The following is a 20,822-nucleotide window of genomic DNA, read 5'->3' as shown; positions in this document are numbered from 1 at the left end:
TAATTTAGTCACTTTATTTAAAGAAGAGAATAAGTTTTCTCTGCCATGATCTGTTTTTTTTTAAAAAACAAACTCTTGTTGGCTTCTAATAATAGCTTTGTTTGTTTCTAGGTGTTTACAGATTCGTTGCATTATTTTTTAGGTTCTTCCCAGGTAATGATGTCAGATTGATGCACTATATTTTGTGCATCCATTTTTTTTGAAAGTCTGGAACTACATCAGCTCTTTTCCAGTTCTCTGATGGTTTTTCAGTGCTTCAGGATTTTGGGAAGATACGATTCAGAGATTCCGAAATCATGTCTGTCATGATTTGCCAGCTCCTTCAAAATCCTGATTTGAACTTATCTAGAGTGGATAGATGTTGTTTTACCATTTTCTTGCCTATTTTGAGTAGTATTCCTAATCTTTCTTTTACAATGCTGCTTTCTATAGTTTTTTCCAGTGGTGAAATGAACTTACCTTTGCTACCGGTTTGGGAATGTGAGTGTGTGCTCCTCTTCTGCGCATGCGCAGAGCCTTCTGCACATGAACAGAGGGTAAAAAATGGGACGTAATGACATCCCGGCGGTTGGGCAGAGCCTCCCGTTGCCGGCACTACCGGTTCGCGTGAGTTGGATAGATCAGGCCAGATTTCACCACTGGTTTTTTCCCTTTTGTGCAAAGACAAATGCAAAGAATGAATTAAGCATGAGGAAGTCCTGCTTTCTCTCTGCTGCTTGCTATCTCTCCCATTAGTAAATTGATTGTTTCTTTTATTTTTTTTTACATATTAAAAGAAACTTTTTTTTTATTTTTGTCATTTGTTGCAAGTGTTAATTCATTGTAATCCTTATCTTATTTGACTTCAGGTTTGCAGATGAGTATTTGTTGGTATTCTGCTTTCTAAGAGCTTTCTAAGCATTTTGAGTAGTTTTCCCTTTTAAGATATTTATCCATGAAATCCTTCCCAAACTCTCTTTATGTTTTTTGAAATTAGCTTTCTTAAAGTTTAAGACAGTAATTTCACCTTGTTCTATTGGCTGTATCTGGATTATATTGAATTCCTATATCACATGATCACTGTCTCCCAAAGTTCCCGTAACTTCAAAACCCTCGATCGTTTTATCTCTGTTAGTAAGGATTAAATCCAATAGCCTGACCACCTAGTTCCCTCCTCTACCTTTTGAGTACAATATTTTCTGATAGGTTTGTCAGAAACCTGTTTGATTTCCCACCTAAGTAGAGTTTGTCTCCCAGTTGATGTCAGGGTAATTAAAGTCCACCATTGCTATTCTGGATATCTTGTGGACATATTCCTGCACATCTTAGCTAACTGATTAGCAAAAAAGTTCATCTATTTTCTCTGGTTGGATGGATGGTCTATAGTCAGTGGTGGGATTCAGCCAGTTTGCACCACTTCGGGAGAATCAGTTGTTAACTTTCTGAGCAATTTGGTGACCTGGTTGTTGGAAGAAATCATTAGGGCAGAGAACCAGTTGTTAAATTATTTGAATCCCACCACTGTCTATAGCGTATACCTATCGCAAAGTCATTCCTTTTTCCTTGTTAACCCATACACATTCAAGGGTTTGTTTCTTTTTTTGCATTTCTATAGAGTGTAATCATCTCTTATATATAATGCAACTCCGCCTCAACTTTTATTGGGGTTGTTTCTTTTGAACAAGTTAAAAACTTCTAGGTTTATGTTTCATAAACATTCTAGATTATTTCAGGCATGGTTTCATCCCACCAAAATTTGTATTGTATTTGTCTTCCTGTGCTACAACTTCAAGTTTGCCCTGTTCATTCCTCATACTTTTAGCATCCCATGCAGAAGTGGGGTGCTGGACCACTTGAGCCACCGCTGGCTGCTGTACCAGAGCCTGCATGGCAATGGCCAGACCCACGGTAGATATGGATGCTGCTTCAGTCAAGCTCAAACTGGTGGTGGTGCTGGCCACTCTTGGGCATTGCAGGCTTTAAGCTCATTGAAGGCTTCTCTCAGAAAATTGATTCCTATGCAAAAATGACCTTGGGATGGGGGGGGTCTGGCTTGCCTCATGCTGCTCCGCAGTAATTTTCAGTGCATGGTACCCTGTGGCAGATTCCCAGGAGAAGATTATTCTGGAGGGTTTCTTTGCCCAATCCTCCATTTTCCCAATCCCTATAAACCATTGGTGCTAGTTTTCTAGCATCTCTGCTCCTTTCCCAAGTTCAGGGTAGCCACCACTGCTCCAGGGACTTGAAGTGCCTTCTTCCCATCTCTTCTGGCTAGTTCTCATGGTTAAAATTCCATGCACAATCCCCACAGTAGACAAGGGTCTCTAGATCAGGGGTTTGCAAACTTGGCTCTTTTAAGACTTGTGGACTTCAACTCCCAGAGTTCCTCAGCCAGCAAAGCAAAGCTGGCTGAAGAACTCTGGGAGTTGAACTCCATAAGTCTTAAAAGAGCCAAGTTTGCAGACCCCTGATCTAGATGGATCATTATTGCAGATCTGACTTAATGACAGACCTGTCCCAGCTTAGACTTTCAGGAAAGAAAGACTTTCAACTTCATTTGTAGTGAAAGATATACTTTTAGAGAAGCCAAGCGGTTACAGTATAGCAAAGCCAGATCTGAGAATTTTCGGCGTAACCCTGGTAACTTTCCCTTGTCCCAGGCCCTCCCCCTTTGGTTATTTTGGTGGTGTCCAATAAGATTAAAATTAAGTGTTAGTTAACAATTGCACAATTTGGCACCTCTTTGGATGGGAGTTTTGCATTCAATTCCTAGGCTTGTATCCTTGGATCTTTCCATTGTCTCTGGATGGCACCTCTAATTCCTGTCATCTCCCCTTCCTATCTTCCATTCCCCCTCTTCACATTTTATTGCAGGCTGCCATCAAAGCGAAGTGAAGTAGGACTCAAGTGGTCAAATGGCAGATCTGACGAAAAGTAGCAAAGTAGCAAAGTATCATTCTATTCTACTCCATTCTGTTCTAATATATACATATATGAGGTTTTCACGGGTGTTTGTATGTAGGTCTTTGGTTATTCGGGTTTTCTCCCGCGTAAAATTGGAAGTGTCTTGGCGACGTTTCGACGAAGTCTCATTCGTCATTTTTCAGGCTTCAGCTTCGTGCTTCTGGGAGCAATGTGTGATCGCAGCTGTTTCTTCCTTTTAACTGCTAGTGGGAGTTTGAACTGATTGGGTGGGAGCTTGACTGTGCTCTGATTGGATGGGGTTTTTTTGTGCTCTGATTGGCTGGGGTGTGTCTTGTTTGGGAGGGTGCTTGTTTGTGCTCAGATTAGTCTGTGTTGCAGGGGGATTTGAGCTGGTGAGCTGCATTGCTGTTGTTTGGCTTCGTGGTCGTGGTCGTGCTACATCTTCATAGTGGGTGTCAGTCTGCTGCATGTATGGATTGGAGGGGTTTGAAATGGCTAATGTTGCAGCTGCGGTCTGGCTTCTGGTCCTTGGTCGTGCTTCATGATCAGTGTGGGTTTGGGTCTGCTTTCTGGGTGGATGTGTGGTGGTGATTTTTAACCTATTGAGAAACACTGTTCTTTGAATGATTGCTTGTGAAGTTTCTGGCTTAGCATTCTTAAGAGACGTCTTCTGCTGGAGAAGGAGTCTTCAGTGACATTACTGAAGAGAAGTTCTCTTTAAATCCTGTCTCAGGTACTGGACACAAATTGCTTATGTATATTGCTTGGATGCCACAATTCTAGATTAAACTCTTCTGATACCTTTCACCTCACTAGGTAGGATCATCAGTGCAACACTGGCACCTAGTGGCCACAAACGTTATTAAAGGAATTGGGATAGTTGCAAGGAATTACACACATTTTTTCCAGAGATTTCCTTCCATGATTTACTTATTACATTGTTTCTCAATAGCCTTGTCTTGTAAAGATCACAAACGCTACTAATTTCTTTCAATAACTGATTTAAACTTTCAGAGACATCCCAAGCTCATCTTATGATTTTGACTTTAATGATCTGCAGAAAATAGGCAAAAACACAACTTTCCAAGATAAAGGTCAAATTGGTTTATTCAAAAATCATGTTAACTAACAAGTAGAAGCAATATAGAGAATTGAACAAAATTTATAAAAATAAATGCCATGCATGTAAAGAAGGAATGTTTTGTTTGCTGCATAAATTGGAAAACCAAGGATTGCAACACCAGTCTTACCCAGTGATAAAAATGGGTTCCTATTGTTAGAAGAATAATCTGGGGGTTTCATGAGCCAGAGTGTTGCCAGAAGAAATCAAAAAGTAAAATCCAGACATATTGTAAGAAAGAAGATTAATTTATTCTAAAGAATAAAGAGATTTGTTTTGGAGGGGAGTCTAAGAAAGAATGGGATCCAGAGACTTGGTTTTATCCTTGGTGTGAGTTTGGGGGTGTGCATGTATATGCTGTTTTTAGTCTGTCTTCCTGTGCCAATTGAGGTGTTTCTACCCTGGGTTTTATTCCTGAGGTACATGTGAAATCCAGAAAGAAAGATCACCCTCTCCCTCAGATATATAGATTCCTCCTCCCTATGTTTGGATTTATTATAAGAAGATCTGGCGTCTTCCTTTCCCTGAGGGAAGTCCTATTCTTTGATGGAGACAGTGAGATGCTAGAAAGGGGAGGCAGATCAGAGGCCTTTAAACTTCTAACAATTCCCCCCTTTGCCTAGGATCCTGAACATCCAATTTGAAGGTTCCTTTATTTGGCCAAATCTGATTACTTGCTCATCCCTGAACTCAGTCCACAATCATTACATAATTGTTGTGCATACGCTTTCTTCATTCCTGCCTAGATAGGCAATTTCTTCTTGTCTCTCCGTATAGAGATTCTCCCTATACAGATTCTGATGAAAGTCCAGAATGCAGAGTTTTCCATACGTCTGCTGAGTTTTCCAAACTTCATAGCAAGACTCTTCTGCAGAGTCTCCCACTGTCAAGATTAAACTGCTTGGCTTCTTTCCGATCTATTGCTATTCAGCTTGCCATTGAACTCTGTGTGTGTGTGTGAGAGAGAGAGACAGAGACAGAGAGCGCGGAAGGGTGGAATGGAATGCTGAGAGTTTGTGCATGAAGCTTGAGATCCTGGAAACCATCACGGTCAATTTAATAAGCATTTTAAAAGACAAGCAAATGGGAAAAGGAAAGCACAGTTGCAATCAAGTGATTTCCTACTTAGTGACAGAGTTTAGTGACAGAGCTGCCAGTCCCAATTCTGCTAAACGAGAGCTATTTCTTTATTCTTTAAAAAGATGTTATCCATAGGCAAAAGTGTAACATCTAGCAATGGGACTAAAAGGGAATAAGCAATAATTGTCCAGGAAAAGCAGTTTGGGTTGGCAATTTGTTCTGTTCAGATAGATACTGCTTTAAACATAACTGTGCATGTTAATTATTTTTCTTGTTGTTTATTCAAGCAATTTATCTCTTTTCAGTTTTCCACTTGTCACATAAAGTCACCATTGTGGTTCCAGAAAGTGTTCTTCTCATTGTCCTTGGCATCTTCCTGGGTGGCATTGTATATGCAGCTGATCATATTGCCTCCTTCACCCTTACACCAACAATTTTTTTCTTCTACCTGTTGCCACCTATTGTATTAGATGCCGGATACTTCATGCCAAACCGACTATTCTTTGGCAACTTAGGGACAATTCTTCTATATGCTGTCATTGGGACCATCTGGAATGCTGCTGCCACAGGCTTCTCTCTTTATGGAATCTATCTTACTGGAATAATAGGTAAGACTGAATTTTCAGACACACTGTTATTTCATTATTAGCAATTCATAAATAATTTGCACCTTTTAATAAAGGATAGAGAATGCCACACGAAGAAAGTATTTGAATTCTAAATGATTAAACATGATACAAATACCTCAAATTATACTTCCTTAAGCATGAAGTATTTGTGGCACCAAAATGGGCACACATTACTATTTCCAAGTATTTCTTGGTAACTATAACTGATTAAAATTAATATATATGGCCATGTGGAGTCCTTAATGCTCTCTGAGCTTAGTGGTTTTCTTGCAGCTGTTTCATTACCAAACTAGATAATATCATTAATGCTAAAAGGGATGTACATTTTATGTATTGGCTTGCTTTTTTAGTGTTAGTGGGAGTAATCTTGATATTTCCTTTATTGGGCTTTGTTGACAGTTAGCTTTGTTTGCATCCTTGTTTGGGATGTTAGTGTTGGTGTTAATTCTAGTCTCTGCTCATCTGGATGTTGATTTGTGGTAAGGAGGTATTTTGGTCTTCTTGTTCCTATTTTAGCTTGCTGATTGACTCTTTTGAATGGTATGTAGATGCTGTTTATGTCTATCTGAAAAATCGGCCATCCACAGGCACATAGATATAAACAGAAATGATTCAGCCATGTATACATGGAATTTATAGCTATTATAAGTTGAGCCATTGTTTTTTTTTTTAAAGTTCGGATTTTCTTCAATTAGATCTGTCATTATCTTTTTTGCTTAATGATTTGAATTAATTGTCCTATCTTCATGAATGGTGTTCATTAATGGATCATTTCTTATGACAAGCTAATCTCATAAATTCTTCAATTTACCAAAACTAGCTATTCAGTATCTGAAAGAATAAACAAATTGAAAAATCAAGAAACCAATTCAAAGTCAAATGTCAGTGATGGCTGGTAAGGATTCTGTCAGATTGGTAGTTAAGGATAAGCCTGACAAATCAACTGCTTGATTTATGCTTAGGTTACCTTCAACGGGGTAATGAAATATAATCTGGGGTCCTCCAGATGTGTCACAACCATTAACTGTGCTGGTTAGGGATACCAGAAGTGGGACTTCACCACACCTAGTGATCAAAGACTAACACGTATAATAACAATAATAATAACAATAATAACATATAACAACAATAATATTGTTGCTATAGAAATATGATCAGAATTACAGTAAAAGAGATTTTACATTTCCTGGGGTTTACTATTTGACAGTGCAATTGTTGCTGATGCTGGACTGCTTTTCACTCAAGATAAAAAGGGTACTGTGTCAGTGGATTTGTCAGTGAATATAAGAAATAAACTTCAGCTTGTAATAAAATTATTATCTTTACATTTAAAAGACATTGTGTCAGATATTTTATCATGTGTGATAAAAAAAAAATTAAAGCAAAATCAGATTAGGTACATGCAAGATTTGCCTTGTTTCTTCTAAGTTTCACTAAATGCTAGTTTGCCCTTGTTGATAGAATTTAGTTTTTCCAAGCCCTGTATGTGTTGACTTTTCTTTAATATCTTAAGGATGGAAAGAAGGAAAAAGTTCTACATTAGATATTTTGCATATATCTAATGTAGAATTTTTTTACTTGTCATTTTCAACAGTGTTTCCATTTCTTATACAGTATAGTAATTGAGTTTTTGTTAATATGTTTGAATATTAAATTTAGTGATACTTTAGTACTTAATTGTGCTGAAAGACTACATTGCCATTAATGTTGGAAAAAATTAATATTAGCTTACTTATTTCTTCAAGATTATAATGAGGAATCTAATTTTTTTTAATTTATAAAATTTATAGGCTGCCCATTTTACTATCAATGACTCTGGGTGGTTTACAACGATTACAACATCGTAAAAGAAGAATATAAAACAGAACATTAAAGCATTAAAGCATTTAGCATTAAAGTTAAAACATTAAAATCAACAACAAACTGGATAAAATGGGGCCAATACATAACTGGAGGGGAGGAGAAGTGGAGGACTAATTCACTAGTGCAGCTAATTACTCAGAAAGTACTTCTCCTTCGTAAGAACTATTCAAACAATGTTTAGATTGTTTCTTTGGGAACACTTTAATTTAGATTTCTAATTTCTTAGGGCCTAATGGGAATTTCCAATCTGGCTCAGTAATTCTATATTTTTTTATGATCTACTTTCCTCTTTTAGGTGAACTTCATAGTGGATTGCTAGATTTTCTCTTATTTGGCAGTTTAATAGCTGCAGTAGATCCTGTTGCTGTGATCGCTGTGTTTGAGGAAGTTCATGTCAATGATGTTCTCTTCATAATTGTTTTTGGAGAATCACTGCTCAATGATGCTGTAACTGTGGTAAGACTCCCTTTGAAAACTTGTTGTTGCTGAAATTCTGATTGATCAGAAATGTACTGAAAAATTTAGGCTTAAGAAATTTAGATTTGAAAATAAGTAATGTAATAATGTTTAAAACATCAGCAGAGAGATAGTATCAAGATCACAAGAAATAATAGCACTGCTTTACTAGTGAGTAGTGAGCCACACTTGGAACATCTGAGTCCAGTCCTGGTTGCCAAGATAGAAAAAAGATGTTGAGGCCCTAGAAAGAATGCAGAGAAGAGCAAAGAAAAAAGAAAAAAAAAAGATCAAGGAAGGTCTGGAAACTAAATTCTTCAATGAATAATTAAGGGAACTAGGGAGCTGTCTAGTTCAGGGGTCTCCATCCAACCTTGGCAACTTTAAGACTTGTGGACTTCAACTCCCAGAGTTCCTGGCTGAGGAACTCTGGGAATTGAAGTCCACAAATCTTAAAGTTGCCAAGGTTGGATGGAGACCCCTGAACTAGACAGCTCCCTAATTCCCTTAATTAGTCCACAAGTCTTAAAGTTACCAAGTTGAGGTCCACAAGTTTTAAAGTTGCCAAGGTTGGAGACACTGGTCTAGTTTAATGAAGAGAAAGACTAGGGTGATAAGATAGCAGTATTCCAATATTTGAGGAGCTATCACAGAGAAGCGGTCAACCTAATCTCCAGTGCACTTGACGGGAGAACAATAGGTAGTGGGCGTGGATCAGTAAAAAGAGATTTAATCTAGAACAGAAGAGAAGTTTCTGACAGCAAGAACAATTAATCAGTGGAATGGTTGCCTCCAGAAATTGTGGATACTCAATCACTGGAGGTTTTCAGTCACAGCCAATGAGCAGCCATTTGTCTGGAATGATATAGGATCTCCAGCATGTGCAGCGATTGAATTAGAAGATCTTCAAGGTTCCTTCCAACATTATTATTTTATGTTCAAAACTGAAAAGTAATCTATTAATTTATTAGACTGACTAGGAAACATTTTTAGCCTGCAAATCATGTTTTTAAATAATTAAAATGTTTCTCACGTGTACAAAAAGTGAAACATTACATAGGGCCAACTGAAATCCATTTTCTGGCTCCCACTGACCTTTGTGAATATTTTTTTTGTATGCAATGTTGAGGAGAAAATTAGGTATTTTAAGTTTTTTTAGATCCTGAAGACAATTTATTTTGCCTCATAATTTTCTAACATCTTCTCCCTCACAAACAAAATATTGAGTGATCAGATTAAGTGATAATACTAGCTAGAATTTCTCCATACCCTTTTTACTGTATTTCGTATACAGTAAAATATCCCTATCCTTGTTTTACTGTATTCCTTATATAATAAAATATGTTAGCTTTTTAATATGATTTTGAAACATTTGTTATTTGTTAAGATATTGAATATGGAAGCTAGTTTGGTACAGCAATTAAGATATCTGGCTAAAAACTGGGAGAAAATGAATTCTAGTCCCACTTTAGGCATAAAGCCACTTTCTTTCAACCCTAGAAAGGAAGCAATGGCAAATTCCTTTTGAAAAACAAAATTGCAGGGACTTGTCCAGGCAGTCTTGAAAATGAGATCCAATTGAATGGAGGGGGGAAAACCTTTTTACATAAGCATTTCATCCATGTTTATTTAAATGAATATTCTAATTTATTTTAATTTTGTCTCATATTATTTATTCATGAAACCACAATTTTATTTCCCTTTTAGGTGCTGTATAATGTGTTTGAGTCTTTTGTTTCAATAGGAGCTGAATATGTGACCGGTGTAGAATGCATAAAAGGCATAGGTTGGTAGCTATTTATGATGATAGATAGATAGATAGGCAGACAGACAGACAGACAGACAAAGTCAGACAGTATTTCATATACATATATATTAATATGTTCCCATGTCTTGTAAATAATATATATTGGAAAGCAGAAATTAATATTTAAACAATCATAACTTTGCAGCCAAGGCAAGTATTTTTGACCTTTGCAACATCTCTTTCAGTCATATATTCACCATTATAATAAGTTAATACATATTGTCCTATGCTGGACCTTCTCCCTTCCTCTTATTTTTCTTCTTTGTAGCTTGGAGGGATTGGAAAGGAAGGGATTACCACAAGGCAATAAGAAGGCACATAATTGAAATGTACATTGAAAGGGAAGGTACTGGTGCTGGTTGTTTGCCTAACAAGTTTGGGCTAGGAGCCGTGAGCACACTTTGCAAACAGACAGTGTATTGCCATTTAGAACAGAATATAGAATAATAGGGTTAGGGTTAGAAAGAATCTTGGAGGTCTTCTAGTCCAAGCTTCTGCCCAATACCATTCCAGACTTTCCTTCAACTTGATGGCTTGATTTCTTTTGAACAATTTGTATCTTCTGCTTACGGTTTCCAATAATGAATACTTACTATATATGCATAAACTGTATTGGACTTCTATATGGACCCTATTAAAAAGCAAAAGTAATTAAAACTTCAGTAAGGCAGTGGACCACAATATACTATTTGGTAAGATAGAACAATATGGAATTGACTGCACCACAATCAGATGGATCCATACCATCTGGATGTGGTTGGTTGGCTGACCAACCACATTCAACCTGTAGTCTTACTGGAACTACATCTACATGGAGGGAAGTATGCAGCGGGGTATCTCAAGTTTCTCTCTTAGGCTTAGGACTCTTCAACATTTTCATAAACAATTTAGATGAGGGGATAGAGGGAGAATTGATGAAATTTGCAGATGACACTAAGGTGGCAGGAATAGCCAAATTTTAGAAGATAAGCTCAAGATCCAGCAGGAACTTGACAGACTTGAACATTGGGCCCTATTCAACAAAATGAAATTCAATTGTGAGAAAAGTAAAGTTTTAAGCTTAGGTAAGAAAAACCAAATGCACAGGTACAGAATAGGCAGAATCTGGCTCAATAGTAGTGAGTGTGAGGGGGATCAATGAGTCCTAATGGACAACCACTTAAATATCAGCCAGCACGGTGCTGCAGCTGCTAAAAAAGCAAACACAGTCCTGAGGGCTTCATTAACAGAGGAATAGCATCATCAGAAATGTTAGTGTTAGTTAGTGTATATCTAATGAAAAGAAGGGTTGACATGATAGCCACCAAAATCTAAGGGGCTGCCACAAAGAAAAGGCAACTTATTCTCCAAAGCACTTGAAGGCAGGACAAGAAACAACATGGACACTTATGAAGGAGAGATCCAATCTAAAAATAAGGAGAAATTTCCTGATAGCAGCTCATGAAACAGCTCATGAAACAGCTTGCTTTCAAAAGTTGTGAGTTCTTGAGTTCTGGAGACATTTTTGTCAATTTTTTTTTAAAGTTAAAATATAAAAATTCCAAAAGATTAAACAAACAAACAAGACATTTAAAAAATGAATTGGAAAGAACCCCCCCGCCACATATATATACATACATATAAAACAGACCCAAATTTTTTTTTAACTACTAAATCTGTTTGAAAATTGCTGACATGTCATCTGTATAATGTATTAATGACAAAACAATTAACAGGAAAAATATTAATGATAAAAAGACAAAGTTAAAGTTTCAAAATTCTCTGTTAATAAACTATTATTGTAATCAGGTAATAGGAAAGTTTCCATGACATGGATCAAATATTGACGTTTTAAAAAGATTTTAAAGAAGATATTGGGCAGCCATTTTTCTGAAATGGTATAAATCTCCTAGTTAAGCAAAGGTTGAATTAGAAGACATCCAAAGTCCCTTCCAACTCAACTATTCTATTCTATTCTATTCTATTCTATTCTATTCTATTCTATTCTATTCTATTCTATTCTATTCTATTCTATTCTTATTTCTATTTATTTCTATTCTATTAACAAAGTTTAATTTTTATGTTATTTTATTGCAGTATCTTTCTTTGTGGTGAGCCTTGGAGGTACTTTTATTGGCATTACGTTTGCATTTCTGCTCTCATTTATCACTCGTTTCACAAAGCATGTCAGAATAATTGAGCCTGGATTTGTATTTGTCATTTCTTATCTCTCCTACTTGACAGCTGAGATGCTGTCATTATCTGCCATCCTTGCGTAAGTTTCTATTGTTTTTTTTTTACTAGAGGAAATTGTCATTTAATTTACAGTTTCTCACTAATTTGAAAAAGTAAGCTATATTTAAAAGTTAAACTGTATGTTTAACAGTATATAACTGTATGTATTCATGCTGAAAATCAGTTTACACAGCTATTTACATTGTACATATGATCTAGCTGGCCTGCATATGCAGTCCAGGTGTGGAATCCAGCTATAGAGTATGTAAATCAGGGGCATTAATGTGTAAATTAATTATAAATTGATAGTTTAGTAATAAATCCATAGGGTAGGAAAAAGGAGGGTATCAAGAGGGGAATTTACATGGTCAATGAAGATGTTGCCTTTTGGCTTTTCACATATTCTACTGTGTTTCCCCGAAAATAAGACCTTATCTTACATTTTTTTGAACCCTGAAATAAGCGCTTTATTGCCATGCACTCAAAAGCCCAGTTGGGCTTATTATCAGGGAATGTCTTATTTTGGGAAAAACAGAATAAAATTATGGGTAATGTGCTTTCTACGTACAAACTGCTCCAAATACAATGTCACATAGCTGCTGATTCTTTTCACATAAAATTACATACAATCCAATAACATTTCAAAACACCAGAATATTACAAAGATGCATTTTTACATTATTAGAAAGAGGAATTTTCTAATGTCTTATGGCTGTACAGGTAGTTCTCGACCTATTATCATAATGGAGCCCAAAATCATAGTCATAGGTTGTTATAGATGTGAAGAGCTGCCCACTTAGCAACCACAATTCCAGTTTAACATTGTGATGATTTAGGAACTGCACGGACATCCTCAGGTCGGGGAGGCCCAGTGCAAACCCAGGCCTATACTGCAACATCTCCCCAGCTCACATATGGTCTGTGCTGGGCCTCTCAGAGCCCCTACTATCCTGAGGCACCTCTTGTACAGTTTCCTGCCCTGCTGGGTCTCACAATCTTGGGTCTCATCCCTGACCATCATGCCTTGTTCCACTTTCCTCTTCTGAAGATCATCTTTTCAAAAGAGCATCCAGACAATGCTATATGAAGTCTTTCTACGCCCATAACTGGGTTGTCAGCCAACACATTATTTAGCAGATACATTTATTTACTTGTTTATTTATACTTCATATTAATTTAACAAAAATTACGATTTAGAAAAAAGGATCACAAGGATACATGACTAAGATGTTCAGTGTATTTTTCCAGGATAACGTTCTGTGGTATCTGCTGTCAGAAATATGTCAAAGCAAATATTTCAGACCAATCTTCTACCACTGTGAGGTACTCCATGAAAATGCTAGCAAGTGGTGCAGAAACTATTATTTTTATGTTCCTGGGAATTTCTGCTGTTAATCCTAAAATCTGGATTTGGAACACTGCTTTCATAATCCTGACACTGATTTTCATCTCTATCTATAGAATCATTGGTAAGAGAATTTTTTTACCTTTGTTAATATTAATTAAATAGAACTATTAGTATTTTCATAATATGGGTCAGATAAGAAGACTATGTTCTGTCCTCAGAACATTTGCTGCTCTGGCAGAACATGAGGACATTTCTATTGTAACTTCTTGTTCTGTGTTCAAATGTATGGTATTCTGCCTTTATAACAGTAATGTGTTTTGCATTTAGCTAGTTTATAACTAACATTTGGCTCTGCCAGCCAAAACAGTTGCAGCATATTCCCTTCACAAGGAAGTGTTCAGGGATTAATACATACTTCCTTTCCTGTTTCATCACTTCCTATTCAAGCATTGGTGAGAAAGAGATGGGAAGTGAGCTTATTCCATCCTTCAACTTCCATGCAGAGAAGCTACTTATAGTTCTTAAACTTCAATCTCATCAGGAGGTATTGCAGATGGGAAATGTATCCTTTCACACCTTTAGGCAGTTTAGGCTCTATAGGGCAGTGTTGACAAATCTTTTCATTACCGAGTGCTGAAACAGGAGCAGGCGTGCATGCGCCTGCATGCCAGAAACCAAAAGATCAGAACAACAGAAGAACAGCAGCGGCAGCATCCACAGGGCGAGGGGCAGGAGTGACCAGCTGGTCCCTGCAACCGCTCCCCTGCAGGCAAGCTGGGCCCTATCCATCCATGCATACTCCTCCGGCCCTCCTGGAGCAGCTCACCTCCCTGATGGCAGCTGCTCCAGCATCCAAGAACTGCTGCTGCCCCCTCGCCCCCAGTGGTGGTTGCTGCTGCTGCTTTTGGGGTACCCGAGCCAGCCAGGCGCACCGGACCGCAGATGAGTGTTGATCCTGCAGGCTGGAGTGCTGATGTCAAGGTTCCAGAAAACCCCTCCTGCAGAAAGACTCCAAAACCAATATCTTTCAAAGTTCTTTTGCTAGCATAGGTAAACTGGTACAGTTGGAGGAAAACTGAAACTGGGGATTCCGGTTCGTCCCTCAGTAATACAAACCCCAAAATCTCCACCCTCATGACCCCTCTGCCGATCACATGCTCCAATCCTCAACCGTCCCATGTCGAAGCATCACTCCAGCCACTCCTTCTGCAGATGTGAACCCAGCCTGACCTTGACCGGCAGAAAAATGTTATTATGTCTAATCATCCCTTGCACTACCACCCTCCTCCCCTTCTTTCCCACAGAGGAGAATTGTGGCAGCGCATACTAGCCTTTGGCTTAGTATGGCTTCCAAAGCTGACAGGCATCTCCCCTTGCAGAAGAAAATACATCCTAGAAAAGAAAACAGACAAAAACCAAAAATGGGGTTAATGCCAACTACGTCCCCTTCTAAACCCCGTCCCCAGGAGGATCTTTAGGTTTGTCAGGGAATTTATCATGAAATTGTTTGACTAGAGCATCAGCATTTACATCCCAGCTTTTTACCCAAGTAGTTTCAGACAATGGGTAACCCTTCCAGAGGAGGCTACTCAAAAAGCCTGTTTAGGCAGGGCGGGAGGAAAGCTCTGGGCCATCTGTCCTGGTTGACAGCTCTGTGACCGCCACAGTAGTGAAATTCAACAAGTTCTATCCGGCTTGGGAGAACTGGTAGCATCAGTGGTGGGAGGCTCCACCCACCCACCCATATGTCATCATGTTCTGTTTTTGACCCTTTGTGCATGCACAGAAGGCGCTGCGCATGCGTGAAGGAGGCGCACGCTGTCACATTTGTGAACCAGTAGCGAAGGTAAGTGAATTTCACTCCTGGACCACCAGGATCCCCTCTCCGCATCCTTGGGCACGCGAGCCATCGCCCATTGCTCTTCCGGGTTCTGACACAATGGCCAGCTGGTCTTCACGCAAATGGGAGCGCCGGAAACTGGAAGAGCAACTGGCCAGTGCACATGCATGCGCCAGAAACCAGAAGATCATCTTCCAGGTACGCAAATGTGCATCAGTCAGCTGCTCTTCCAGTTTCCAGCTCTGCCGCATGCATGAAGACCAGCTGCCTGACGCACTAAAACCAAGAACAGCAACAGACAACGGCTTGCGTGCCTGGAGAGAAGGCTCTGCGTGCCATTTCTGGCACACGTGCCATAGATTCGCCATCACAGGTATAGGGATATATATATATTTTAGCTTAAACAGTAGGTAGGCCATATAATAGCTAAGAGCACATGGTCTCTTTTATGGATCAGGCTGCTAGTTATTCATACACAAGTGCCTTATTCATGTAACCATATGCCATTTTTTTATTTTCTTCTAGTTTTACCTGAACTTGCAGCATTTAGAAAAGATTAGATAACAAAATACTATCTCCTTCATTGAATGACAAGAAAGGTTAACTGGTTGGAAAGCTTTTTATAGAGTCACTGGGTTGTGGTTTAGTGAGTCCAGGATAGAAGTTCTATCCACAAAAAAACTATTTTCTTGTACAAAAAATAATCTCTTTTAGTTTCTATTTTCTAACTACTTCTATACTTATTTAATTATAATTTCTATCTGTGTATTATTGCTATGTTTTTATTCTTACGTATGTAACTTTTTTTATCTTAACTCTTTCTTAACTTTTAAAACCTTTTCTTCCCACCACCAGTTCTTCAACTCTTCATCATATCTGTCTTAATTCCTAATGAAATGTGTGCTATTCTGATATCTTTGATACATTTGTTTAAACAGGTGTAATTTTTCAGACTTGGATTCTAAATCGCTATCGAATGGTACAGCTGGGAATAATTGACCAAGTAGTAATGTCATATGGTGGTCTCCGTGGTGCTGTTGCCTTTGCCTTAGTCGTACTTTTGGACGAAAATAAAGTGCAAGATAAAAACTTATTTGTCAGCACAACTCTCGTAGTTGTATTTTTCACTGTAATAATCCAGGTATTCAATTCAATTTTTCCTAAAATAAAAAATAAAAATCCTTGTCATAGAAGGCAAAAGGTTGTACAGATAATCCTTGAGTTATAACAATGAAGTTAGTGAAGTTCGAAGCTAAAACAGGACTGAAAAAAGTGACTTAAAACCGTTTTTCAAAATTACGACTGTTGCAGCATCCCCAGGGTCACGTGATCAAAATTCAGACACTTGGCAACTAACTCATAACAGTTGCACCTTCTTGGGGTCATGTGATCACTTTTTGCAATTTTTTGATGAGCAAAGCCAATGGGGAAGCCAGATTCCTTTAATGGCTATTGTCAAGCCTGAATTTTACTTGGGTGTGGGATTGTTTATATCCTGGGGTGTTCTAATGTTAATTCAGTTTGATACAGTTTGAGCTGGAGGAGGATGAAGTCTTCAGTCACTACAACATGATTAGCTGATGAGTCATGCATAGTCCAATGGCTCACTAACTGGAGGAGGAGAGAAGTCACCAAGCAACTTGGTTGGACAATGTGACCTATTGTTTTGGAACTGAGAAACTGAGAACTGAAATTTTTATTAGGGTGAAAAGCCCAGGAATATTAGTACTGGCTTTTCACCAGTCGCGCTAAGATGGTATATCAAAATAAATTTGTTCTTAGAGGAAAAGCAATGCTTCGGAGTTCAATTTGCAATGGGTGTATTACTTGGAGCCTGACAATTATGTTATTAACAACTACACTGATTCACTTAACCATTGCACATAATAACTGTGTCAAGAAAGGTCATAAAATGGGACAAAAGTCGCTTAACAACTGTCTCACTTATTAACAGAAATTTTATCTCAATTGTGATTAGAAGTTTATTTATTTATTTATTTATTAATCCAATTTCTATACCGCCCTTCTCCCGAAGGACTCAGGGCGGTGTACAGCCATATTAAAAATACAAAAATACACATAATATAAATAAGAGATTTAAAAAACATTTACAACAAATATATTAATTGGCCAGATTGCTAAAACGGTCAAAGCCGACATAAAACCCTTTAAAATTTAAAAGCTATAATTAAAATACATTTAAAATACATTTAGGCTAGTCCCGCACGATTAAATAATAAAGTTTTTAATTCCCGCTTGAAGGTTCGGAGGTCGGGGAGTTGGCGTAACCCCGGAGATAACTCGTTCCAAAGAGCCGGTGCTGCCACAGAGAAGGCTCTCCCTCTGGGGGCCGCCAACCGACATTGTTTGGTCGACGGCACCCTGAGCAGGCCCACTCTGTTGAGGACTACCTGTACATGCATTGCGTGTTATGTCCTTTTGTAGTCTTTAGCCTAATATATGTGAAAGATCCCTTTGAATGCTGTTTTCTGCCTCAGGAATAATATATATATATGTATTCTATCTCAAGAATTATATATATATAATGTGCCCTTGGGGATTCAAAATATTGTAAGATGTAGGGTAGTGCCATGTGAACAGCACCATTTGCTGATCTATAAATCAAATCAGATATTACATGCATTTACACAGAAAAGCAGCAAATTAGTGCTTTTGAGATGCAGCCTTTTATCCCGTGTCTTTTATGTCCAGTTATATATCCAAAACAGTTTCTAAAAGTAGGTTCTGTACTGCCAAATAGAAGATAACTTTTCCATTTTAAAAAAATTGGAGGGAGAAAAGCTGGCCATTAAAAACTATGAACAAACTAAGACTATCTATTTTAAATAAAGAGATCCTATTTTATATTTTCACCATTTAAATCAAGTTACATTTTCCCACATAAAAATTAAAATATCTGTCATAAATGAGAATACATACGTTTAACGAACATTACTATTTATGAGACCTATATGAACGAGGCAAACCATTTCACTTACTTGCAAAAAGAACTATTTTCTTGTGGCCAAAGAACCGTCATTAAAAATGTTTCCAGAATACTATATTATCAACACCAAATTACCAAATATGAGGATATTTATGTATTATAATTATATAGAGATAGAACATTAACTTCCTTGGAACAAGCAGAATGTGTTTTGGAGTAAATAGAATAATCTATCAATCAGGTGTCAGGGTGTATTCATTTCCTAACCATAGCCATTCTAATGATATGTGAAAGAGTATCTAAATCACTATCTTTATTGAGTGATATGGATGTTTCATTCCTTTTTTTCATTCTTTAAATGTGTAATGTTTCTTTTAATTAAAACTAAAGTAATTTGTTCATTTTCCTTCAAAGGGTTTAACAATCAAGCCTTTAGTGCAATGGTTGAAGGTGAAAAAAAGTGAACACAGAGAACCCAAACTGAATGAGAAGCTCCATAGCAGGGTAAGCTAATTTATGTTCCAAAGAAATATAGTTTAAGGATCTAGACTGTCCTGCAAGCTACTTTTAAATAATAATATACTACCATTGTGATAGAGTCATTATACGGGAGATGAGTGGCATACACATTTAAATAAATGTTTTATTAAAAATAAATGTTTTATTAAATAAAATAAACTGTACTTTCCAATTTCATATTCATGTTTAAAATGTAGAGCAATTCCTATTGTTCCTTTGCAGTAAGGATGGAAATAATACTAAGGGAAATAATAGTAAATCAGTTGGAAAACTGACAATCTGGGTTTAAGACTTGAGCACCACATGACTGAGGGAGCTCCTGTTACTTGCCCCAGCTCCTTTCCACCTAGCAGTTTGAAAGCATGCAAATGAGAGTAGATAAATAAGTACCACTTTGGAGGGAAGATTACAGCATTCCATGTGCTTTAGCATATAATCATGTTGGCCATATGATCACCGAAATGTCTAGACAATGCTGGCTCCCTCAGCTAAGAAATAGAGATGAGCACCACTCCTAGACCAGAGGTTGGCAACCCGCAGCTCCAGAGCCACAAGCGGTTCTTTGGGCCCTCTGCTGTGGCTCCCTGTCCCATCACTGGTTCGCCCCGCCCCTCTTATTTCTTTTTTGGACTCCAGCCTGAAACGCCAGGAAGTGAAGGCTGCCTTACACACAAATGTGGCATGAAGGCAGGTGGTTGCCTGAAGGGAAGGGGGAGATGTACACAGAGAGAGAGAGAGAGAGAGAGAAAGAGAGAGAAACATAAGAGAGAGAAACACAGTGATACACAGAGAGGGGGTGAGAGAGACAGGTACAGAGTGATACATAGAGAGGGGGTGAGGGGGAAAGGGATAGATACAGAGGGAGAGGGACACAGGAAGAAGAGAGGGGGAGAGAGGGACAGAGACACAGAGAATAGTTTTGTGGCTGGGTAGGCATGGCTAAGTGGTCATGTGACTGGGTGGGAGTGAGTGACATGGAGTTGGCCATGCCCGCCCAGGTTTTATGATTCCCAGTGTGTGTTTTTTTCTGTAGGAAACAGGTCCAAGTGGCTTTTTGAGTGTTGCCAACCCCTGCCCTAGAGTTAGACATGACTGGATAGGGGAAAGCTTTACCTTTTTAAATGTATAATTAAAAAAACATTTTGGATTGGATAATTAAGCTTGGAAACTTAGGAGTAGGAGCCTAGATGGGTCAAGATAAGCTGAAATTAAATCCCTTCTAGATAAATATATCCTTTGTTGGTGAATAATCAGCTCAATTCCAACATTAGCTCTGGATGTGGATACACTTATCCTAAAGGAGCAGGTCTGTGATATGAGGAATTTCTTAGACTTGTGGTGCTGCCTATCCAACCACAACTGGATTGTGGAGCACCACAATCTCTGGAGGCAAGTTGTTCCACTGATTAATTGTTCTCATTATAAAAAAAAATCTGCTTCGTTCTAGCTTAGATCTCCCCTTGATAAATTTCCATCTATTACTTCTTGTCCTGCCCTCAAGTGTTTTAGAGAATAGGTTGACCCCCTCTTCTCTGTGACAGCGTCTCAAAAACTGGAAGAGTGTTATCATATTGACCCTGGTCCTTCTTTTTGTTAAACTAGATATACCCATTATATGTTTACCCTCCAGCCCTATAATCACCTTTGTTGTTATTCTCTATACTTCTTTTAGAGTCTCAACATCTTCTTTGTATCATGGTGACCAAAACTGAACTCAATATTCCAAATATGATCTTACCAAAGCAGTATAAAGGGATACTAACACTTTACATGATCTTGATAATATCCCTCTGTTGATACAGCACATTGCTGGCTCACTTGAGGGTGTGGTTTGGTTTTGTTTTGTCAGTTAGGTCCGCAATACTTGCTGAGGTTGTTGATCCATTTTGTTTTAGGTCTTTTTTGTGGATGGTTTTTACCAAGTGGAATCCATTCTATGACTACCTTGGTTCATCTGCCATCAGTTCTTCTTGCTATGTGACTAATCCATTTCCATTTCATTTCTTTTACTCTTGAAGATATCATATATCTTCATTTGTTTCATAATCCATGTGCATTTTTTATCTTGTCTTGTGATGCCAAGCACATATCTTTC

General features: G+C 38.0%; 1 protein-coding gene across 1 annotated transcript in view; it reads left to right on the top strand.

The window, feature by feature from the left end:
* The window catches only part of SLC9A3 (solute carrier family 9 member A3), a 62,044-nt gene that overhangs the window by 16,009 nt on the left and 25,213 nt on the right, over window positions 1–20,822 (top strand). The window contains exons 3-9 of the mRNA XM_058182703.1: window positions 5,410–5,712; window positions 7,892–8,052; window positions 9,760–9,838; window positions 11,936–12,113; window positions 13,322–13,542; window positions 16,200–16,402; window positions 18,623–18,712. Coding sequence (XP_058038686.1) covers window positions 5,410–5,712; window positions 7,892–8,052; window positions 9,760–9,838; window positions 11,936–12,113; window positions 13,322–13,542; window positions 16,200–16,402; window positions 18,623–18,712 — 1,235 coding nt within the window. The remainder of the gene's footprint in view (window positions 1–5,409; window positions 5,713–7,891; window positions 8,053–9,759; window positions 9,839–11,935; window positions 12,114–13,321; window positions 13,543–16,199; window positions 16,403–18,622; window positions 18,713–20,822) is intronic.

The sequence above is a fragment of the Ahaetulla prasina genome, chromosome 4 (assembly GCF_028640845.1).
Source record: "Ahaetulla prasina isolate Xishuangbanna chromosome 4, ASM2864084v1, whole genome shotgun sequence".
Classification (NCBI taxonomy): Eukaryota; Metazoa; Chordata; class Lepidosauria; order Squamata; family Colubridae; genus Ahaetulla; species Ahaetulla prasina.
Note: the sequence above shows the minus strand (reverse complement) of the source record. Positions and strands in the feature narration are given on the sequence as shown.